Source organism: Nerophis lumbriciformis, unplaced genomic scaffold (assembly GCF_033978685.3).
Source record: "Nerophis lumbriciformis unplaced genomic scaffold, RoL_Nlum_v2.1 HiC_scaffold_227, whole genome shotgun sequence".
Lineage (NCBI taxonomy): Eukaryota > Metazoa > Chordata > Actinopteri > Syngnathiformes > Syngnathidae > Nerophis > Nerophis lumbriciformis.
This window is the reverse complement of record NW_027316694.1, coordinates 30,001-45,000: the sequence shown is the minus strand read 5'-3', so window position 1 is coordinate 45,000 and position 15,000 is coordinate 30,001. Positions and strand designations below refer to the sequence as shown.

Sequence of the window (15,000 nt, the reverse complement as noted above, 5' to 3'; positions counted from 1 at the left end):
CCATAGTGGATCTAACATAATAGTGTGAGAGTCCAGTCCTTTGTGGATCTAACATAATAGTGAGAGTCCAGTCCATAGTGGATCTAACATAATAGTGTGAGAGTCCAGTCCATAGTGGATCTGACATAATAGTGAGAGTCCAGTCCATAGTGGATCTGACATAATAGTGAGAGTCCAGTCCATAGTGGATCTAACATAATAGTGAGAGTCCAGTCCATAGTGGATCTAACATAATAGTGTGAGAGTCCAGTCCATAGTGGATCTAACATAATAGTGAGAGTCCAGTCCATAGTGGATCTAACATAATAGTGTGAGAGTCCAGTCCTTTGTGGATCTAACATAATAGTGAGAGTCCAGTCCATAGTGGATCTAACATAATAGTGTGAGAGTCCAGTCCATAGTGGATCTGACATAATAGTGAGAGTCCAGTCCATAGTGGATCTAACATAATAGTGAGAGTCCAGTCCATAGTGGATCTAACATAATAGTGAGAGTCCAGTCCATAGTGGATCTAACATAATAGTGAGAGTCCAGTCCATAGTGGATCTAACATAATAGTGAGAGTCCAGTCCATAGTGGATCTAACATAATAGTGAGAGTCCAGTCCATAGTGGATCTAACATAATAGTGAGAGTCCAGTCCATAGTGGATCTAACATAATAGTGAGAGTCCAGTCCATAGTGGATCTAACATAATAGTGTGAGAGTCCAGTCCATAGTGGATCTAACATAATAGTGAGAGTCCAGTCCATAGTGGATCTAACATAATAGTGTGAGAGTCCAGTCCTTTGTGGATCTAACATAATAGTGAGAGTCCAGTCCATAGTGGATCTAACATAATAGTGTGAGAGTCCAGTCCATAGTGGATCTGACATAATAGTGAGAGTCCAGTCCATAGTGGATCTGACATAATAGTGAGAGTCCAGTTCATAGTGGATCTAACATAATAGTGAGAGTCCAGTCCATAGTGGATCTAACATAATAGTGAGAGTCCAGTCCATAGTGGATCTAACATAATAGTGAGAGTCCAGTCCATAGTGGATCTAACATAATAGTGAGAGTCCAGTCCATAGTGGATCTAACATAATAGTGACAGTCTAGTCCATAGTGGATCTAACATAATAGTGACAGTCTAGTCCATAGTGGATCTAACATAATAGTGAGAGTCCAGTCCATAGTGGATCTAACATAATAGTGTGAGAGTCCAGTCCATAGTGGATCTAACATAATAGTGAGAGTCCAGTCCATAGTGGATCTAACATAATAGTGTGAGAGTCCAGTCCATAGTGGATCTAACATAATAGTGAGAGTCCAGTCCATAGTGGATCTAACATAATAGTGTGAGAGTCCAGTCCATAGTGGATCTAACATAATAGTGAGAGTCCAGTCCATAGTGGATCTAACATAATAGTGAGAGTCCAGTCCATAGTGGATCTAACATAATAGTGAGAGTCCAGTCCATAGTGGATCTAACATAATAGTGTGAGAGTCCAGTCCATAGTGGATCTAACATAATATTGTGAGAGTCCAGTCCATAGTGGATCTAACATAATATTGTGAGAGTCCAGTCCATAGTGGATCTATCATAATAGTGAGAGTCCAGTCCATAGTGGATCTAACATAATAGTGTGAGAGTCCAGTCCATAGTGGATCCAACATAATAGTGAGAGTACAGTCCATAGTGGATCTAACATAATAGTGTGAGAGTCCAGTCCATAGTGGATCTAACAATACTGAGAGTCCAGTCCATAGTGGATCTAACATAATAGTGACAGTCTAGTCCATAGTGGATCTAACATAATAGTGAGAGTCTAGTCCATAGTGGATCTAACATAATAGTGAGAGTCCAGTCCATAGTGGATCTAACATAATAGTGAGAGTCCAGTCCATAGTGGATCTAACATAATAGTGAGAGTCCAGTCCATAGTGGATCTAACATAATAGTGTGAGAGTCCAGTCCATAGTGGATCTGACATAATAGTGAGAGTCCAGTCCATAGTGGATCTGACATAATAGTGAGAGTCCAGTTCATAGTGGATCTAACATAATAGTGAGAGTCCAGTCCATAGTGGATCTAACATAATAGTGAGAGTACAGTCCATAGTGGATCTAACATAATAGTGAGAGTACAGTCCATAGTGGATCTAACATAATAGTGTGAGAGTCCAGTCCATAGTGGATCTAACATAATAGTGTGAGAGTCCAGTCCATAGTGGATCTAACATAATAGTGAGAGTCCAGTCCATAGTGGATCTAACATAATAGTGAGAGTCCAGTCCATAGTGGATCTAACATAATAGTGAGAGTCCAGTCCATAGTGGATCTAACATAATAGTGAGAGTCCAGTCCATAGTGGATCTAACATAATAGTGAGAGTCCAGCGCAGGTGCGTCCTTGCTCTCCTGGCCAGAGAGAGAGACGTGTCGGTCCTCAAGTGACAAAACACAGGCGGAAAGCGATCATCGATAAAAAAAAACAAGCAAACTGGAGTTTTGACCCGGAGAAGGCAGAGTCGGTAAAAAAAACTGATTTCAATGCGTAAAAAGAGACAAAAAGTGTGTAACGCCAACACTGAGGGAAGAGTCTCACCTGTTTTCCCCTGGCAGGTGCTGGAGGACAACGACTACGGGCGGGCGGTGGACTGGTGGGGTCTGGGTGTGGTCACGTACGAGATGATGTGCGGCCGCCTGCCCTTCTACAACCAGGACCACGAGAAACTGTTTGAGCTCATCCTCATGGAGGAGATCAAGTTCCCGCGCACGCTGTCGGCCGACGCCAAGTCGCTGCTGTCGGGTCTGCTCATCAAGGACCCCAACAAGCGGTACCTGTCCATAGCAAACACCACACCTTCTCCACCCGTGCTGTCCATAGCAAACACCACACCTTCTCCACCTGTGCTGTCCATAGCAAACACCACACCTTCTCCACCCGTGCTGTCCATAGCAAACACCACACCTTCTCCACCTGTGCTGTCCATAGCAAACACCACACCTTCTCCACCTGTGCTGTCCATAGCAAACACCACACCTTCTCCACCTGTGCTGTCCATAGCAAACACCACACCTTCTCCACCTGTGCTGTCCATAGCAAACACCACACCTTCTCCACCTGTGCTGTCCATAGCAAACACCACACCTTCTCCACCTGTGCTGTCCATAGCAAACACCACACCTTCTTCACCTGTGCTGTCCATAGCAAACACCACACCTTCTCCACCCGTGCTGTCCATAGCAAACACCACACCTTCTCCACTTGTGCTGTCCATAGCAAACACCACACCTTCTCCACCTGTGCTGTCCATAGCAAACACCACACCTTCTCCACCTGTGCTGTCCATAGCAAACACCACACCTTCTCCACCTGTGCTGTCCATAGCAAACACCACACCTTCTCCACCTGTGCTGTCCATAGCAAACACCACACCTTCTCCACCCGTGCTGTCCATAGCAAACACCACACCTTCTCCACCTGTGCTGTCCATAGCAAACACCACACCTTCTCCACCTGTGCTGTCCATAGCAAACACCACACCTTCTCCACCTGTGCTGTCCATAGCAAACACCACACCTTCTCCACCCGTGCTGTCCATAGCAAACACCACACCTTCTCCACCTGTGCTGTCCATAGCAAACACCACACCTTCTCCACCTGTGCTGTCCATAGCAAACACCACACCTTCTCCACCTGTGCTGTCCATAGCAAACACCACACCTTCTCCACCCGTGCTGTCCATAGCAAACACCACACCTTCTCCACCTGTGCTGTCCATAGCAAACACCACACCTTCTCCACCTGTGCTGTCCATAGCAAACACCACACCTTCTCCACCTGTGCTGTCCATAGCAAACACCACACCTTCTCCACCCGTGCTGTCCATAGCAAACACCACACCTTCTCCACCTGTGCTGTCCATAGCAAACACCACACCTTCTCCACCCGTGCTGTCCATAGCAAACACCACACCTTCTCCACCTGTGCTGTCCATAGCAAACACCACACCTTCTCCACCTGTGCTGTCCATAGCAAACACCACACCTTCTCCACCCGTGCTGTCCATAGCAAACACCACACCTTCTCCACCCGTGCTGTCCATAGCAAACACCACACCTTCTCCACCTGTGCTGTCCATAGCAAACACCACACCTTCTCCACCTGTGCTGTCTATAGCAAACACCACACCTTCTTCACCTGTGCTGTCCATAGCAAACACCACACCTTCTCCACCTGTGCTGTCCATAGCAAACACCACACCTTCTCCACCTGTGCTGTCCATAGCAAACACCACACCTTCTCCACCTGTGCTGCTCTTCATCCTCTTCTTCCTCTGGTCCCACAGGCTGGGTGGAGGACCGGAGGACGCCAAGGAGATCATGCGACACAGTTTCTTTGGCACCGTGGACTGGCAGGACGTCTACGACAAGAAGGTGAGACGCCACATGTGGGCGGAGTCTCACACGTAACACTGCGCTCCACCCATCACTGTAGTCACTGTGCTCCACCCATCACTGTAGTCACTGCGCTCCACCCATCACTGTAGTCGTGTGTGTGCCAGCATTCACAGTAGAACCTCCATTTGCCTTCTTTTTGCTTTACAAGGTGACAAATATGACTCTGGGTGCGGACTAGGCTGGTCCCCATACCAGTATTGTGGTACTGGTACCAAAATGTATTTCCATACTTTTCCATACCTTTTAGATTACCATGAATTGATTAACGTGGATCCCGACTTAAAGAAGTTGAAAAACTTATTGGGGTGTTACCATTTAGTGGTCAATTGTAGGGAATATGTACTGTACTGTGCAATCTACTAATACAAGTTTCAGTCAGTCAATCAATTAATTGATACTTTTCAAAATAAAGGGGACCACAAAAAATGGCATTATTGGCTTTATTTGAACAAAAATCTTACGGTACATTAAACAAATGTTTGTTTTTGCAATCGAAGAACAATTTTGTCCTTAAATAAAATAGTGAATAAAACAGTATCGAGTGAGTACCCAGTGTATCGAGTGGGAGTACCCTGTATCGTGTGTGAGTATCGAGTGTGAGTACCCTGTATCGTGTGTGAGTATCGAGTGTGAGTACCCTGTATCGTGTGTGAGTATCGAGTGTGAGTACCCAGTGTATTGAGTGGGAGTATCGAGTGTGAGTACCCTGTATCGTGTGTGAGTATCGAGTGTGAGTACCCTGTATCGTGTGTGAGTATCGAGTGTGAGTACCCAGTGTATCGTGTGTGAGTATCGAGCGCGAGTGCCCAGTGTATCGTGTGTGAGTATCGAGTGTGAGTACCCAGTGTATTGAGTGTGAGTATCGAGTGCGAGTACCCAGTGTATCGTGTGTGAGTATCGAGTGTGAGTACCCCAAGTGTGAGTATCGAGTGTGAGTACCCAGTGTATCGTGTGTGAATATCGAGTTTGAGTACCCCGAGTGTGAGTGTCAAGTGCGAGTACCCAGTGTATAGAGTGTGAGTATCGAGTGTGAGTACCCAGTGTATCGTGTGAGAGTATCGAGTGTGAGTACCCTGTATCGTGTGTGAGTATCGAGTGTGAGTACCCAGTGTATTGTGTGTGAGTATCGAGTGTGAGTACCCCGAGTGTGAGTGTCGAGTGCGAGTACCCAGTGTATAGAGTGTGAGTACCCAGTGTATCGAGTGCGAGTACCCAGTGTATCGTGTGTGAATATTGAGTTTGAGTACCCCAAGTGTGAGTGTCAAGTGCGAGTACCCAGTGTATAGAGTGTGAGTATCGAGTGTGAGTACCCCGAGTGTCAAGTGTGAGTACCCTGTGTATAGAGTGTGAGTATCGAGTGTGAGTACCCCGAGTGTCAAGTGTGAGTACCCAGTGTATAGAGTGTGAGTATCGAGTGTGAGTACCCCGAGTGTCAAGTGTGAGTACCCATTGTATAGAGTGAGTATCGAGTGTGAGTACCCAGTGTATCGAGTGTGAGTACCCAGTGTATAGAGTGAGTATCGAGTGTGAGTACCCAGTGTATCGAGTGTGAGTACCCCGAGTGTCAAGTGCGAGTACCCAGTGTATAGAGTGAGTATCGAGTGTGAGTACCGCGAGTGTGAGTATCGAGTACGAGTACCCAGTGTATCAAGTGTGAGTATCGAGTGCGAGTACTCAATGTATCGAGTGTGAGTACCCAGTGTATAGAGTGTGAGTATCGAGTGTGAGTACCCAGTGTATCGAGTGTGAGTATCGAGTGTGAGTACCCAGTGTATCGAGTGTGAGTACCCCGAGTGTGAGTGTCGAGTGCGAGTACCCAGTGTATCGAGTGCGAGTACCCAGTGTATCGTGTGTGAATATCGAGTTTGAGTACCCCAAGTGTGAGTGTCAAGTGCGAGTACCCAGTGTATAGAGTGTGAGTATCGAGTGTGAGTACCCCGAGTGTCAAGTGTGAGTACCCTGTGTATAGAGTGTGAGTATCGAGTGTGAGTACCCCGAGTGTCAAGTGTGAGTACCCAGTGTATAGAGTGTGAGTATCGAGTGTGAGTACCCCGAGTGTCAAGTGTGAGTACCCAGTGTATAGAGTGAGTATCGAGTGTGAGTACCCAGTGTATCGAGTGTGAGTACCCAGTGTATAGAGTGAGTATCGAGTGTGAGTATCGAGTGTGAGTACCCCGAGTGTCAAGTGCGAGTACCCAGTGTATAGAGTGAGTATCGAGTGTGAGTACCGCGAGTGTGAGTATCGAGTACGAGTACCCAGTGTATCAAGTGTGAGTATCGAGTGTGAGTACCCCGAGTGTCAAGTGTGAGTACCCAGTGTATAGAGTGTGAGTATCGAGTGTGAGTACCCCGAGTGTCAAGTGTGAGTACCCATTGTATAGAGTGAGTATCGAGTGTGAGTACCCAGTGTATCGAGTGTGAGTACCCAGTGTATAGAGTGAGTATCGAGTGTGAGTACCCAGTGTATCGAGTGTGAGTACCCCGAGTGTCAAGTGCGAGTACCCAGTGTATAGAGTGAGTATCGAGTGTGAGTACCGCGAGTGTGAGTATCGAGTACGAGTACCCAGTGTATCAAGTGTGAGTATCGAGTGCGAGTACTCAATGTATCGAGTGTGAGTATCGAGTGTGAGTACCCAGTGTATAGAGTGTGAGTATCGAGTGTGAGTACCCAGTGTATCGAGTGTGAGTATCGAGTGTGAGTACCCAGTGTATCGAGTGTGAGTACCCAGTGTATAGAGTGAGTATCGAGTGTGAGTACCCAGTGTATCGAGTGTGAGTACCCCGAGTGTCAAGTGCGAGTACCCAGTGTATAGAGTATCGAGTGTGAGTACCCCGAGTGTCAAGTGCGAGTACCCAGTGTATAGAGTGAGTATCGAGTGTGAGTACCGCGAGTGTGAGTATCGAGTACGAGTACCCAGTGTATCAAGTGTGAGTATCGAGTGCGAGTACTCAATGTATCGAGTGTGAGTATCGAGTGTGAGTACCCAGTGTATAGAGTGTGAGTATCGAGTGTGAGTACCCAGTGTATCGAGTGTGAGTATCGAGTGTGAGTACACAGTGTATCGAGTGTGAGTACCCAGTGTATAGAGTGAGTATCGAGTGTGAGTACCCAGTGTATCGAGTGTGAGTACCCCGAGTGTCAAGTGCGAGTACCCAGTGTATAGAGTGAGTATCGAGTGTGAGTACCGCGAGTGTGAGTATCGAGTACGAGTACCCAGTGTATCAAGTGTGAGTATCGAGTGTGAGTACCCCGAGTGTCAAGTGTGAGTACCCAGTGTATAGAGTGTGAGTACCCCGAGTGTCAAGTGTGAGTACCCAGTGTATAGAGTGAGTATCGAGTGTGAGTACCCAGTGTATCGAGTGTGAGTACCCAGTGTATAGAGTGAGTATCGAGTGTGAGTACCCAGTGTATCGAGTGTGAGTACCCCGAGTGTCAAGTGCGAGTACCCAGTGTATAGAGTGAGTATCGAGTGTGAGTACCGCGAGTGTGAGTATCGAGTACGAGTACCCAGTGTATCAAGTGTGAGTATCGAGTGCGAGTACTCAATGTATCGAGTGTGAGTATCGAGTGTGAGTACCCAGTGTATAGAGTGAGTATCGAGTGTGAGTACCCAGTGTATAGAGTGTGAGTATCGAGTGTGAGTACCCAGTGTATCGAGTGTGAGTATCGAGTGTGAGTACCCCGAGTGTCAAGTGTGAGTACCCAGTGTATAGAGTGAGTATCGAGTGTGAGTACCCAGTGTATCGAGTGTGAGTATCGAGTGTGAGTACCCCGAGTGTCAAGTGCGAGTACCCAGTGTATAGAGTGAGTACCGTGAGTGTGAGTACCGTGAGTGTGAGTATCGAGTGTGAGTACCCAGTGTATCAAGTGTGAGTATCGAGTGCGAGTACTCAATGTATCGAGTGTGAGTATCGAGTGTGAGTACCCATTGTATCGAGTGTGAGTGCCCCGAGTGTGAGTATCGAGTGCGAGTACCAAGTGTATCGTGTGTGAGTACCCCGAGTGCGAGTACCCAGTGTGAGTACCCAGTGTATCATGTGTGAGTATCGAGTGTGAGTACCCAGTGTGAGTACCCAGTGTATCTACTGTGAGTGCGAGTACCCAGTGTATCTACTGTGAGTGCGAGTACCCAGTGTGAGTACCCAGTGTATCTACTGTGAGTGCGAGTACCCAGTGTGAGTACCTGGTGTATCTACTGTGAGTGTGAGTACCCAGTGTGAGTACCCAGTGTATCTACTGTGAGTGTGAGTACCCAGTGTGAGTACCCAGTGTATCTACTGTGAGTGCGAGTACCCAGTGTGAGTACCCAGTGTATCGAGTGTGAGTACCCAGTGTATCGTGTGTGAGTATCGAGTGTGAGTACCCCGAGTGCGAGTAGCCAGTGTGAGTACCCAGTGTATCGTGTGTGAGTATGGAGTGTTGAGTGCGAGTACCCAGTGTATCGAGTGCAGGTACCCAGTGTGAGTACCCAGTGTGTACCCTGAGTGTGAGTATTGAGTGTATCGTGTGTGAGTACCCAGTGTGCGAGTAGTAAGTGTACCGACAGCGACTCAAAGAGCTGAATGTCTTCCAGATGGTTCCACCCTTCCAGCCGCAGGTGTCCTCGGAGACGGACACGCGCTACTTTGACGAGGAGTTCACCGCACAGACCATCACCATCACTCCACCGGAGAAATGTGAGTGTGCCGCCATGACCTTCTTACCTCCTTCCCCCTGCTCCTCGCTATGACCTTCTTACCTCCTTCCCCCTGCTCCTCGCCATGACCTTCTCACCTCCTTCCCCCTGCTCCTCGCCATGACCTTCTCACCTCCTTCCCCCTGCTCCTCGCCATGACCTTCTCACCTCCTTCCCCCTGCTCCTCGCCATGACCTTCTCACCTCCTTCCCCCTGCTCCTCGCCATGACCTTCTCACCTCCTTCCCCCTGCTCCTCGCCATGACCTTCTCACCTCCTTCCCCCTGCTCCTCGCCATGACCTTTTCACCTTCTTCCCCCTGCTCCTCGCCATGACCTTCTCACCTCCTTCCCCCTGCTCCTCGCCATGACCTTCTCACCTCCTTCCCCCTGCTCCTCGCCATGACCTTTTCACCTTCTTCCCCCTGCTCCTCGCCATGACCTTCTCACCTCCTTCCCCCTGCTCCTCGCCATGACCTTTTCACCTCCTTCCCCCTGCTCCTCGCCATGACCTTTTCACCTCCTTCCCCCTGCTCCTCGCCATGACCTTCTCACCTCCTTCCCTCTGCTCCTCGCCATGACCTTCTCACCTCCTCCCCCCTGCTTCTTGCCATGACCTTCTCACCTCCTTCCCCCCTGCTCCTCGCCATGACCTTCTCACCTCCTTCCCCCTGCTCCTCGCCATGACCTTCTCACCTCCTCCCCCCTGCTCCTCGCCATGACCTTCTCACCTCCTTCCCCTTGTCCCTCGCCATGACCTTCTCACCTCCTTCCCCCTGCCCCTCGCCATGACCTTCTTACCTCCTTCCCCCTGCCCCTCGCCATGACCTTCTTACCTCCTACCCCCTGCCCCTGGCCATGACCTTCTTACCTCCTTCCCCCTACCCCTCGCCATGACCTTCTCACCTCCTTCCCCCCTGCTCCTCGCCATGACCTTCTCACCTCCTTCCCCCTGCTCCTCGCCATGACCTTCTCACCTCCTTCCCTCTGCTCCTCGCCATGACCTTTTTACCTCCTTCCCCCTGCCCCTCATCATGACCTTCTTACCTCCTTCCTCCTGCTCCTCGCCATGACCTTCTCACCTCCTTCCCTTTGCTCCTCGCCATGACCTTTTTACCTCCTTACCCCTGCCCCTCATCATGACCTTCTTACCTCCTTCCTCCTGCTCCTCGCCATGACCTTCTCACCTCCTACCCCCTGCTCCTCGCCATGACCTTCTCACCTCCTTCCCCCTGCTCCTCGCCATGACCTTCTTACCTCCTTCCCTCTGCTCCTCGCCATGACCTTCTTACCTCCTTCCCCCAGCTCTTCGCCATGACCTTCTCACCTCCTTCCCCCCTGCTCCTCGCCATGACCTTCTCACCTCCTTCCCCCCTGCTCCTCGCCATGACCTTCTCACCTCCTACCCCCTGCTCCTCGCCATGACCTTCTTACCTCCTTCCCCGTGCTCCTCGCCATGACCTTCTCACCTCCTTCCCCCTGCTCCTCGCCATGACCTTCTTACCTTCTTCCCCCTGCTCCTCGCCATGACCTTCTCACCTCCTTCCCCCTGCTCCTCGCCATGACCTTCTCACCTCCTTCCCCCTGCTCCTCGCCATGACCTTCTTACCTCCTTCCCTCTGCTCCTCGCCATGACCTTCTTACCTCCTTCCCCCAGCTCTTCGCCATGACCTTCTCACCTCCTTCCCCCCTGCTCCTCGCCATGACCTTCTCACCTCCTTCCCCCTGCTCCTCGCCATGACCTTCTCACCTCCTTCCCCCTGCTCCTCGCCATGACCTTTTCACCTCCTTCCCCCTGCTCCTCGCCATGACCTTCTTACCTCCTTCCCCCTGCTCCTCGCCATGACCTTCTTACCTCCTTCCCCCTGCCCCTCGCCATGACCTTCTTACCTCCTTACCCCTGCCCCTGGCCATGACCTTCTTACCTCCTTCCCCCTGCCCCTGGCCATGACCTTCTTACCTCCTTACCCCTGCCCCTGGCCATGACCTTCTTACCTCCTTCCCCCTGCCCCTCGCCATGACCTTCTTACCTCCTTACCCCTGCCCCTGGCCATGACCTTCTCACCTCCTTCCCCCTGCTCCTCGCCATGACCTTCTCACCTCCTTCCCTCTGCTCCTCGCCATGACCTTCTCACCTCCTTCCCCCTGCTCCTCGCCATGACCTTCTCACCTCCTTCCCTCTGTTCCTCGCCATGACCTTCTCACCTCCTTCCCCCTGCTCCTCGCCATGACCTTTTCACCTCCTTCCCCCTGCTCCTCGCCATGACCTTCTCACCTCCTTCCCCCTGCTCCTCGCCATGACCTTCTCACCTCCTTCCCCCCTGCTCCTCGCCATGACCTTCTCACCTCCTTCCCCCTGCTCCTCGCCATGACCTTCTCACCTCCTTCCTTTTGCTCCTCGCCATGACCTTCTCACCTCCTTCCCCCTGCTCCTCGCCATGACCTTTTTACCTCCTTCACCCTGCCCCTCATCATGACCTTCTCACCTCCTTCCCCCTGCTCCTCGCCATGACCTTTTTACCTCCTTCCCCCTGCCCCTCATCATGACCTTCTCACCTCCTTCCCCCTGCTCCTCGCCATGACCTTCTCACCTCCTTCCCTTTGCTCCTCGCCATGACCTTCTTACCTCCTTCCCCCTGCTCCTCGCCATGACCTTCTCACCTCCTTCCCCCTGCTCCTCGCCATGACCTTCTCACCTCCTTCCCCCTGCTCCTCGCCATGACCTTCTCACCTCCTTCCCTCTGCTCCTCGCCATGACCTTCTCACCTCCTTCCCCCCTGCTCTTCGCCATGACCTTCTCAATTCCTTCCCCCTGCTCCTCGCCATGACCTTCTCACCTCCTTCCCCCCTGCTCCTCACCATGACCTTCTCACCTCCTTCCCCCTGCTCCTCGCCATGACCTTCTCACCTCCTTCCCTCTGCTCCTCGCCATGACCTTTTTACCTCCTTCCCCGTGCTCCTCGCCATGACCTTCTCACCTCCTTCCCCCTGCTCCTCGCCATGACCTTCTCACCTCCTTCCCCCTGCCCCTCGCCATGACCTTCTCACCTCCTTCCCCCTGCTCCTCGCCATGACCTTTTCACCTCCTTCCCCCTGCTCCTCACCATGACCTTCTCACCTCCTTCCCCCTGCTCCTCGCCATGACCTTCTCACCTCCTTCCCCCTGCTCCTCGCCATGACCTTTTCACCTCCTTCCCCCTGCTCCTCGCCATGACCTTCTCACCTCCTTCCCCCTGCTCCTCGCCATGACCTTCTCACCTCCTTCCCCCTGCTCCTCGCCATGACCTTCTCACCTCCTTCCCCCTGCCCCTCGCCATGACCTTCTCACCTCCTTCCCCCTGCTCCTCGCCATGACCTTCTCACCTCCTTCCCCCTGCTCCTCGCCATGACCTTCTCACCTCCTTCCACCTGCCCCTCGCCATGACCTTCTTACCTCCTTCCCCCTGCCCCTCATCATGACCTTCTTACCTCCTTCCCCCTGCCCCTTGCCATGACCTTCTTACCTCCTTCCCCCTGCCCTTCGCCATGACCTGCTTACCTCCTTCCCCCTGCCCCTCGCCATGACCTTCTTACCTCCTTCCCCCTGCTCCTCGCCATGACCTTCTTACCTCCTTCCCCCTGCCCCTCGCCATGACCTTCTCACCTCCTTCCCCCTGCCCCTCGCCATGACCTTCTTACCTCCTTCCCCCTGCTCCTCGCCATGACCTTCTCACCTCCTTCCCCCTGCTCCTCGCCATGACCTTCTCACCTCCTTCCCCCTGCTCCTCGCCATGACCTTCTTACCTCCTTCCCCCTGCTCCTCGCCATGACCTTCTCACCTCCTTCCCCCTGCTCCTCGCCATGACCTTCTCACCTCCTTCCCCCTGCTCCTCGCCATGACCTTTTCACCTTCTTCCCCCTGCTCCTCGCCATGACCTTCTCACCTCCTTCCCCCTGCTCCTCGCCATGACCTTCTCACCTCCTTCCACCTGCTCCTCGCCATGACCTTCTCACCTCCTTCCCCCCTGCTCTTCGCCATGACCTTCTCAATTCCTTCCCCCTGCTCCTCGCCATGACCTTCTTACCTCCTTCCCTCTGCTCCTCGCCATGACCTTCTCACCTCCTTCCCCCTGCTCCTCGCCATGACCTTCTCACCTCCTTCCCCCTGCTCCTCGCCATGACCTTCTTACCTCCTTCCCCCTGCCCCTCATCATGACATTCTTACCTCCTTCCCCCTGCCCCTTGCCATGACCTTCTTACCTCCTTCCCCCTGCCCCTCATCATGACCTTCTTACCTCCTTCCCCCTGCCCCTTGCCATGACCTTCTTACCTCCTTCCCCCTGCCCTTCGCCATGACCTGCTTACCTCCTTCCCCCTGCCCCTCGCCATGACCTTCTTACCTCCTTCCCCCTGCTCCTAGCCATGACCTTCTTACCTCCTTCCCCCTGCCCCTCGCCATGACCTTCTCACCTCCTTCCCCCTGCCCCTCGCCATGACCTTCTTACCTCCTACCCCCTGCTCCTCGCCATGACCTTCTTACCTCCTTCCCCCTGCCCCTCGCCATGACCTTCTTACCTCCTTCCCCCTGCCCCTGGCCATGACCTTCTTACCTCCTTCCCCCTGCCCCTGGCTATGACCTTCTTACCTCCATCTCCCTGTTCCTGACACGCACGCTGTGCTTGCAGATGACGAGGACGGGATGGACGCGGCCGACAACGAGCGGAGGCCTCACTTCCCGCAGTTCTCCTACTCGGCCAGCGGGCGGGAGTGAGCGCGGCCCGCCGGCGGTGACGGCGGCGACCATTTTGAGGAAACCACGTAGCCATTTTAGGAAAAACAAATACCAGTCTGTCCTCTCTGTGGTCCTCCCGGCGCACGGAGGAAAGTCTGGCTGGGACTCCAGGAGGTTTTTGCACAGTGGCCGCGCGTCCACACTAAAGATGAGTCCGCCACACCTTTTTCTCTTATTTATTTTCTCCCCCGTCAGTATTACCTTCACCTCGCTTCTTCTCGCCATCTTTCTTTTTTTTTTTTTTTTGCACTTGCTTCTGGGAGAGCCGCTTTTGAAGGGAACTAAGGACCGAAACATGTTGCCTTACGTCGCCGCTTTCACCTCCGGCACGGCTCCCCGGCTCACCTGAAACCAAACCTGGGTCTCCTCCTCCTCCGGTTGCCGTGGCAACGCACCTTCACCGGACGGCCACGGGGCAGGAAAGTCCGCGGCGTTCTGAACCTGGTCTTCTGGTTAGAACACCACACACACACTGCCAGCATCCTCCTCTTCCTGTGCGTCACACACACACACACACACACACACACACACACACACACACACACACACACACACGAAATGAACGCACTCTTCAAAGTTTCCACGCGGTCCGCGAGCAAGAACGCCGTGGACGTTCGCGGCTAAGTTGGGCGGCCGGCTGAGCCAGGAGGGAGGAAATAGGCCTCCTTCAAAATAAGAGCATGACCCCGTCGAAAGAGAAGGAAAGGTTGCATGCGGCGGACGTTCACTCGCCGCGCGGCGATGCTTCCAGCGAGGAGTCTTTGTGTACATATTTCAGATTTATGCAATACGCACTCACCACGGGGGAGGGGAAGGTCCACATTCCGCGCGTGCGCTCAAAAGACTTCAGATCTTTCTCCACATCCTTTTCTACTCGGCGTCTCTGCTGTTGCCATGGAGACAGACGTCCACCCCTCCCTCGCTCCCCCGCCCTCCTCTGTTGCCATGGTTCCCGCTAGCGACTCATCGTCACCTTTCTTTGTTCACCGTAAGATTTTTTTTTATTTTTTTTTTGGCGTCGTTTTGCTGGTTCGGTCCCCCCCCCTCGTCCTCTCTGGCTCCGCCCCCTTTCTTCTTCTGGTCCTCCTCTTTAGGCAGTGTTAACTCC

At 52.3% G+C, this 15,000-nt stretch overlaps 1 protein-coding gene across 1 annotated transcript in view; it reads left to right on the top strand.

Annotated features, from left to right (window-relative positions):
• The window catches only part of LOC133598440 (RAC-gamma serine/threonine-protein kinase-like), a gene marked incomplete at its 5' end in the record, with an annotated part of 18,727 nt that overhangs the window by 3,603 nt on the left and 124 nt on the right, over positions 1-15,000 (top strand). The window contains 4 exons of the mRNA XM_061951134.2: positions 2,606-2,820; positions 4,336-4,423; positions 9,022-9,124; positions 13,786-15,000. The exon at positions 13,786-15,000 is cut by the window's right edge and continues 124 nt beyond it. Of these exons, the coding sequence (XP_061807118.2) occupies positions 2,606-2,820; positions 4,336-4,423; positions 9,022-9,124; positions 13,786-13,871 (492 nt within the window). The remainder of the gene's footprint in view (positions 1-2,605; positions 2,821-4,335; positions 4,424-9,021; positions 9,125-13,785) is intronic.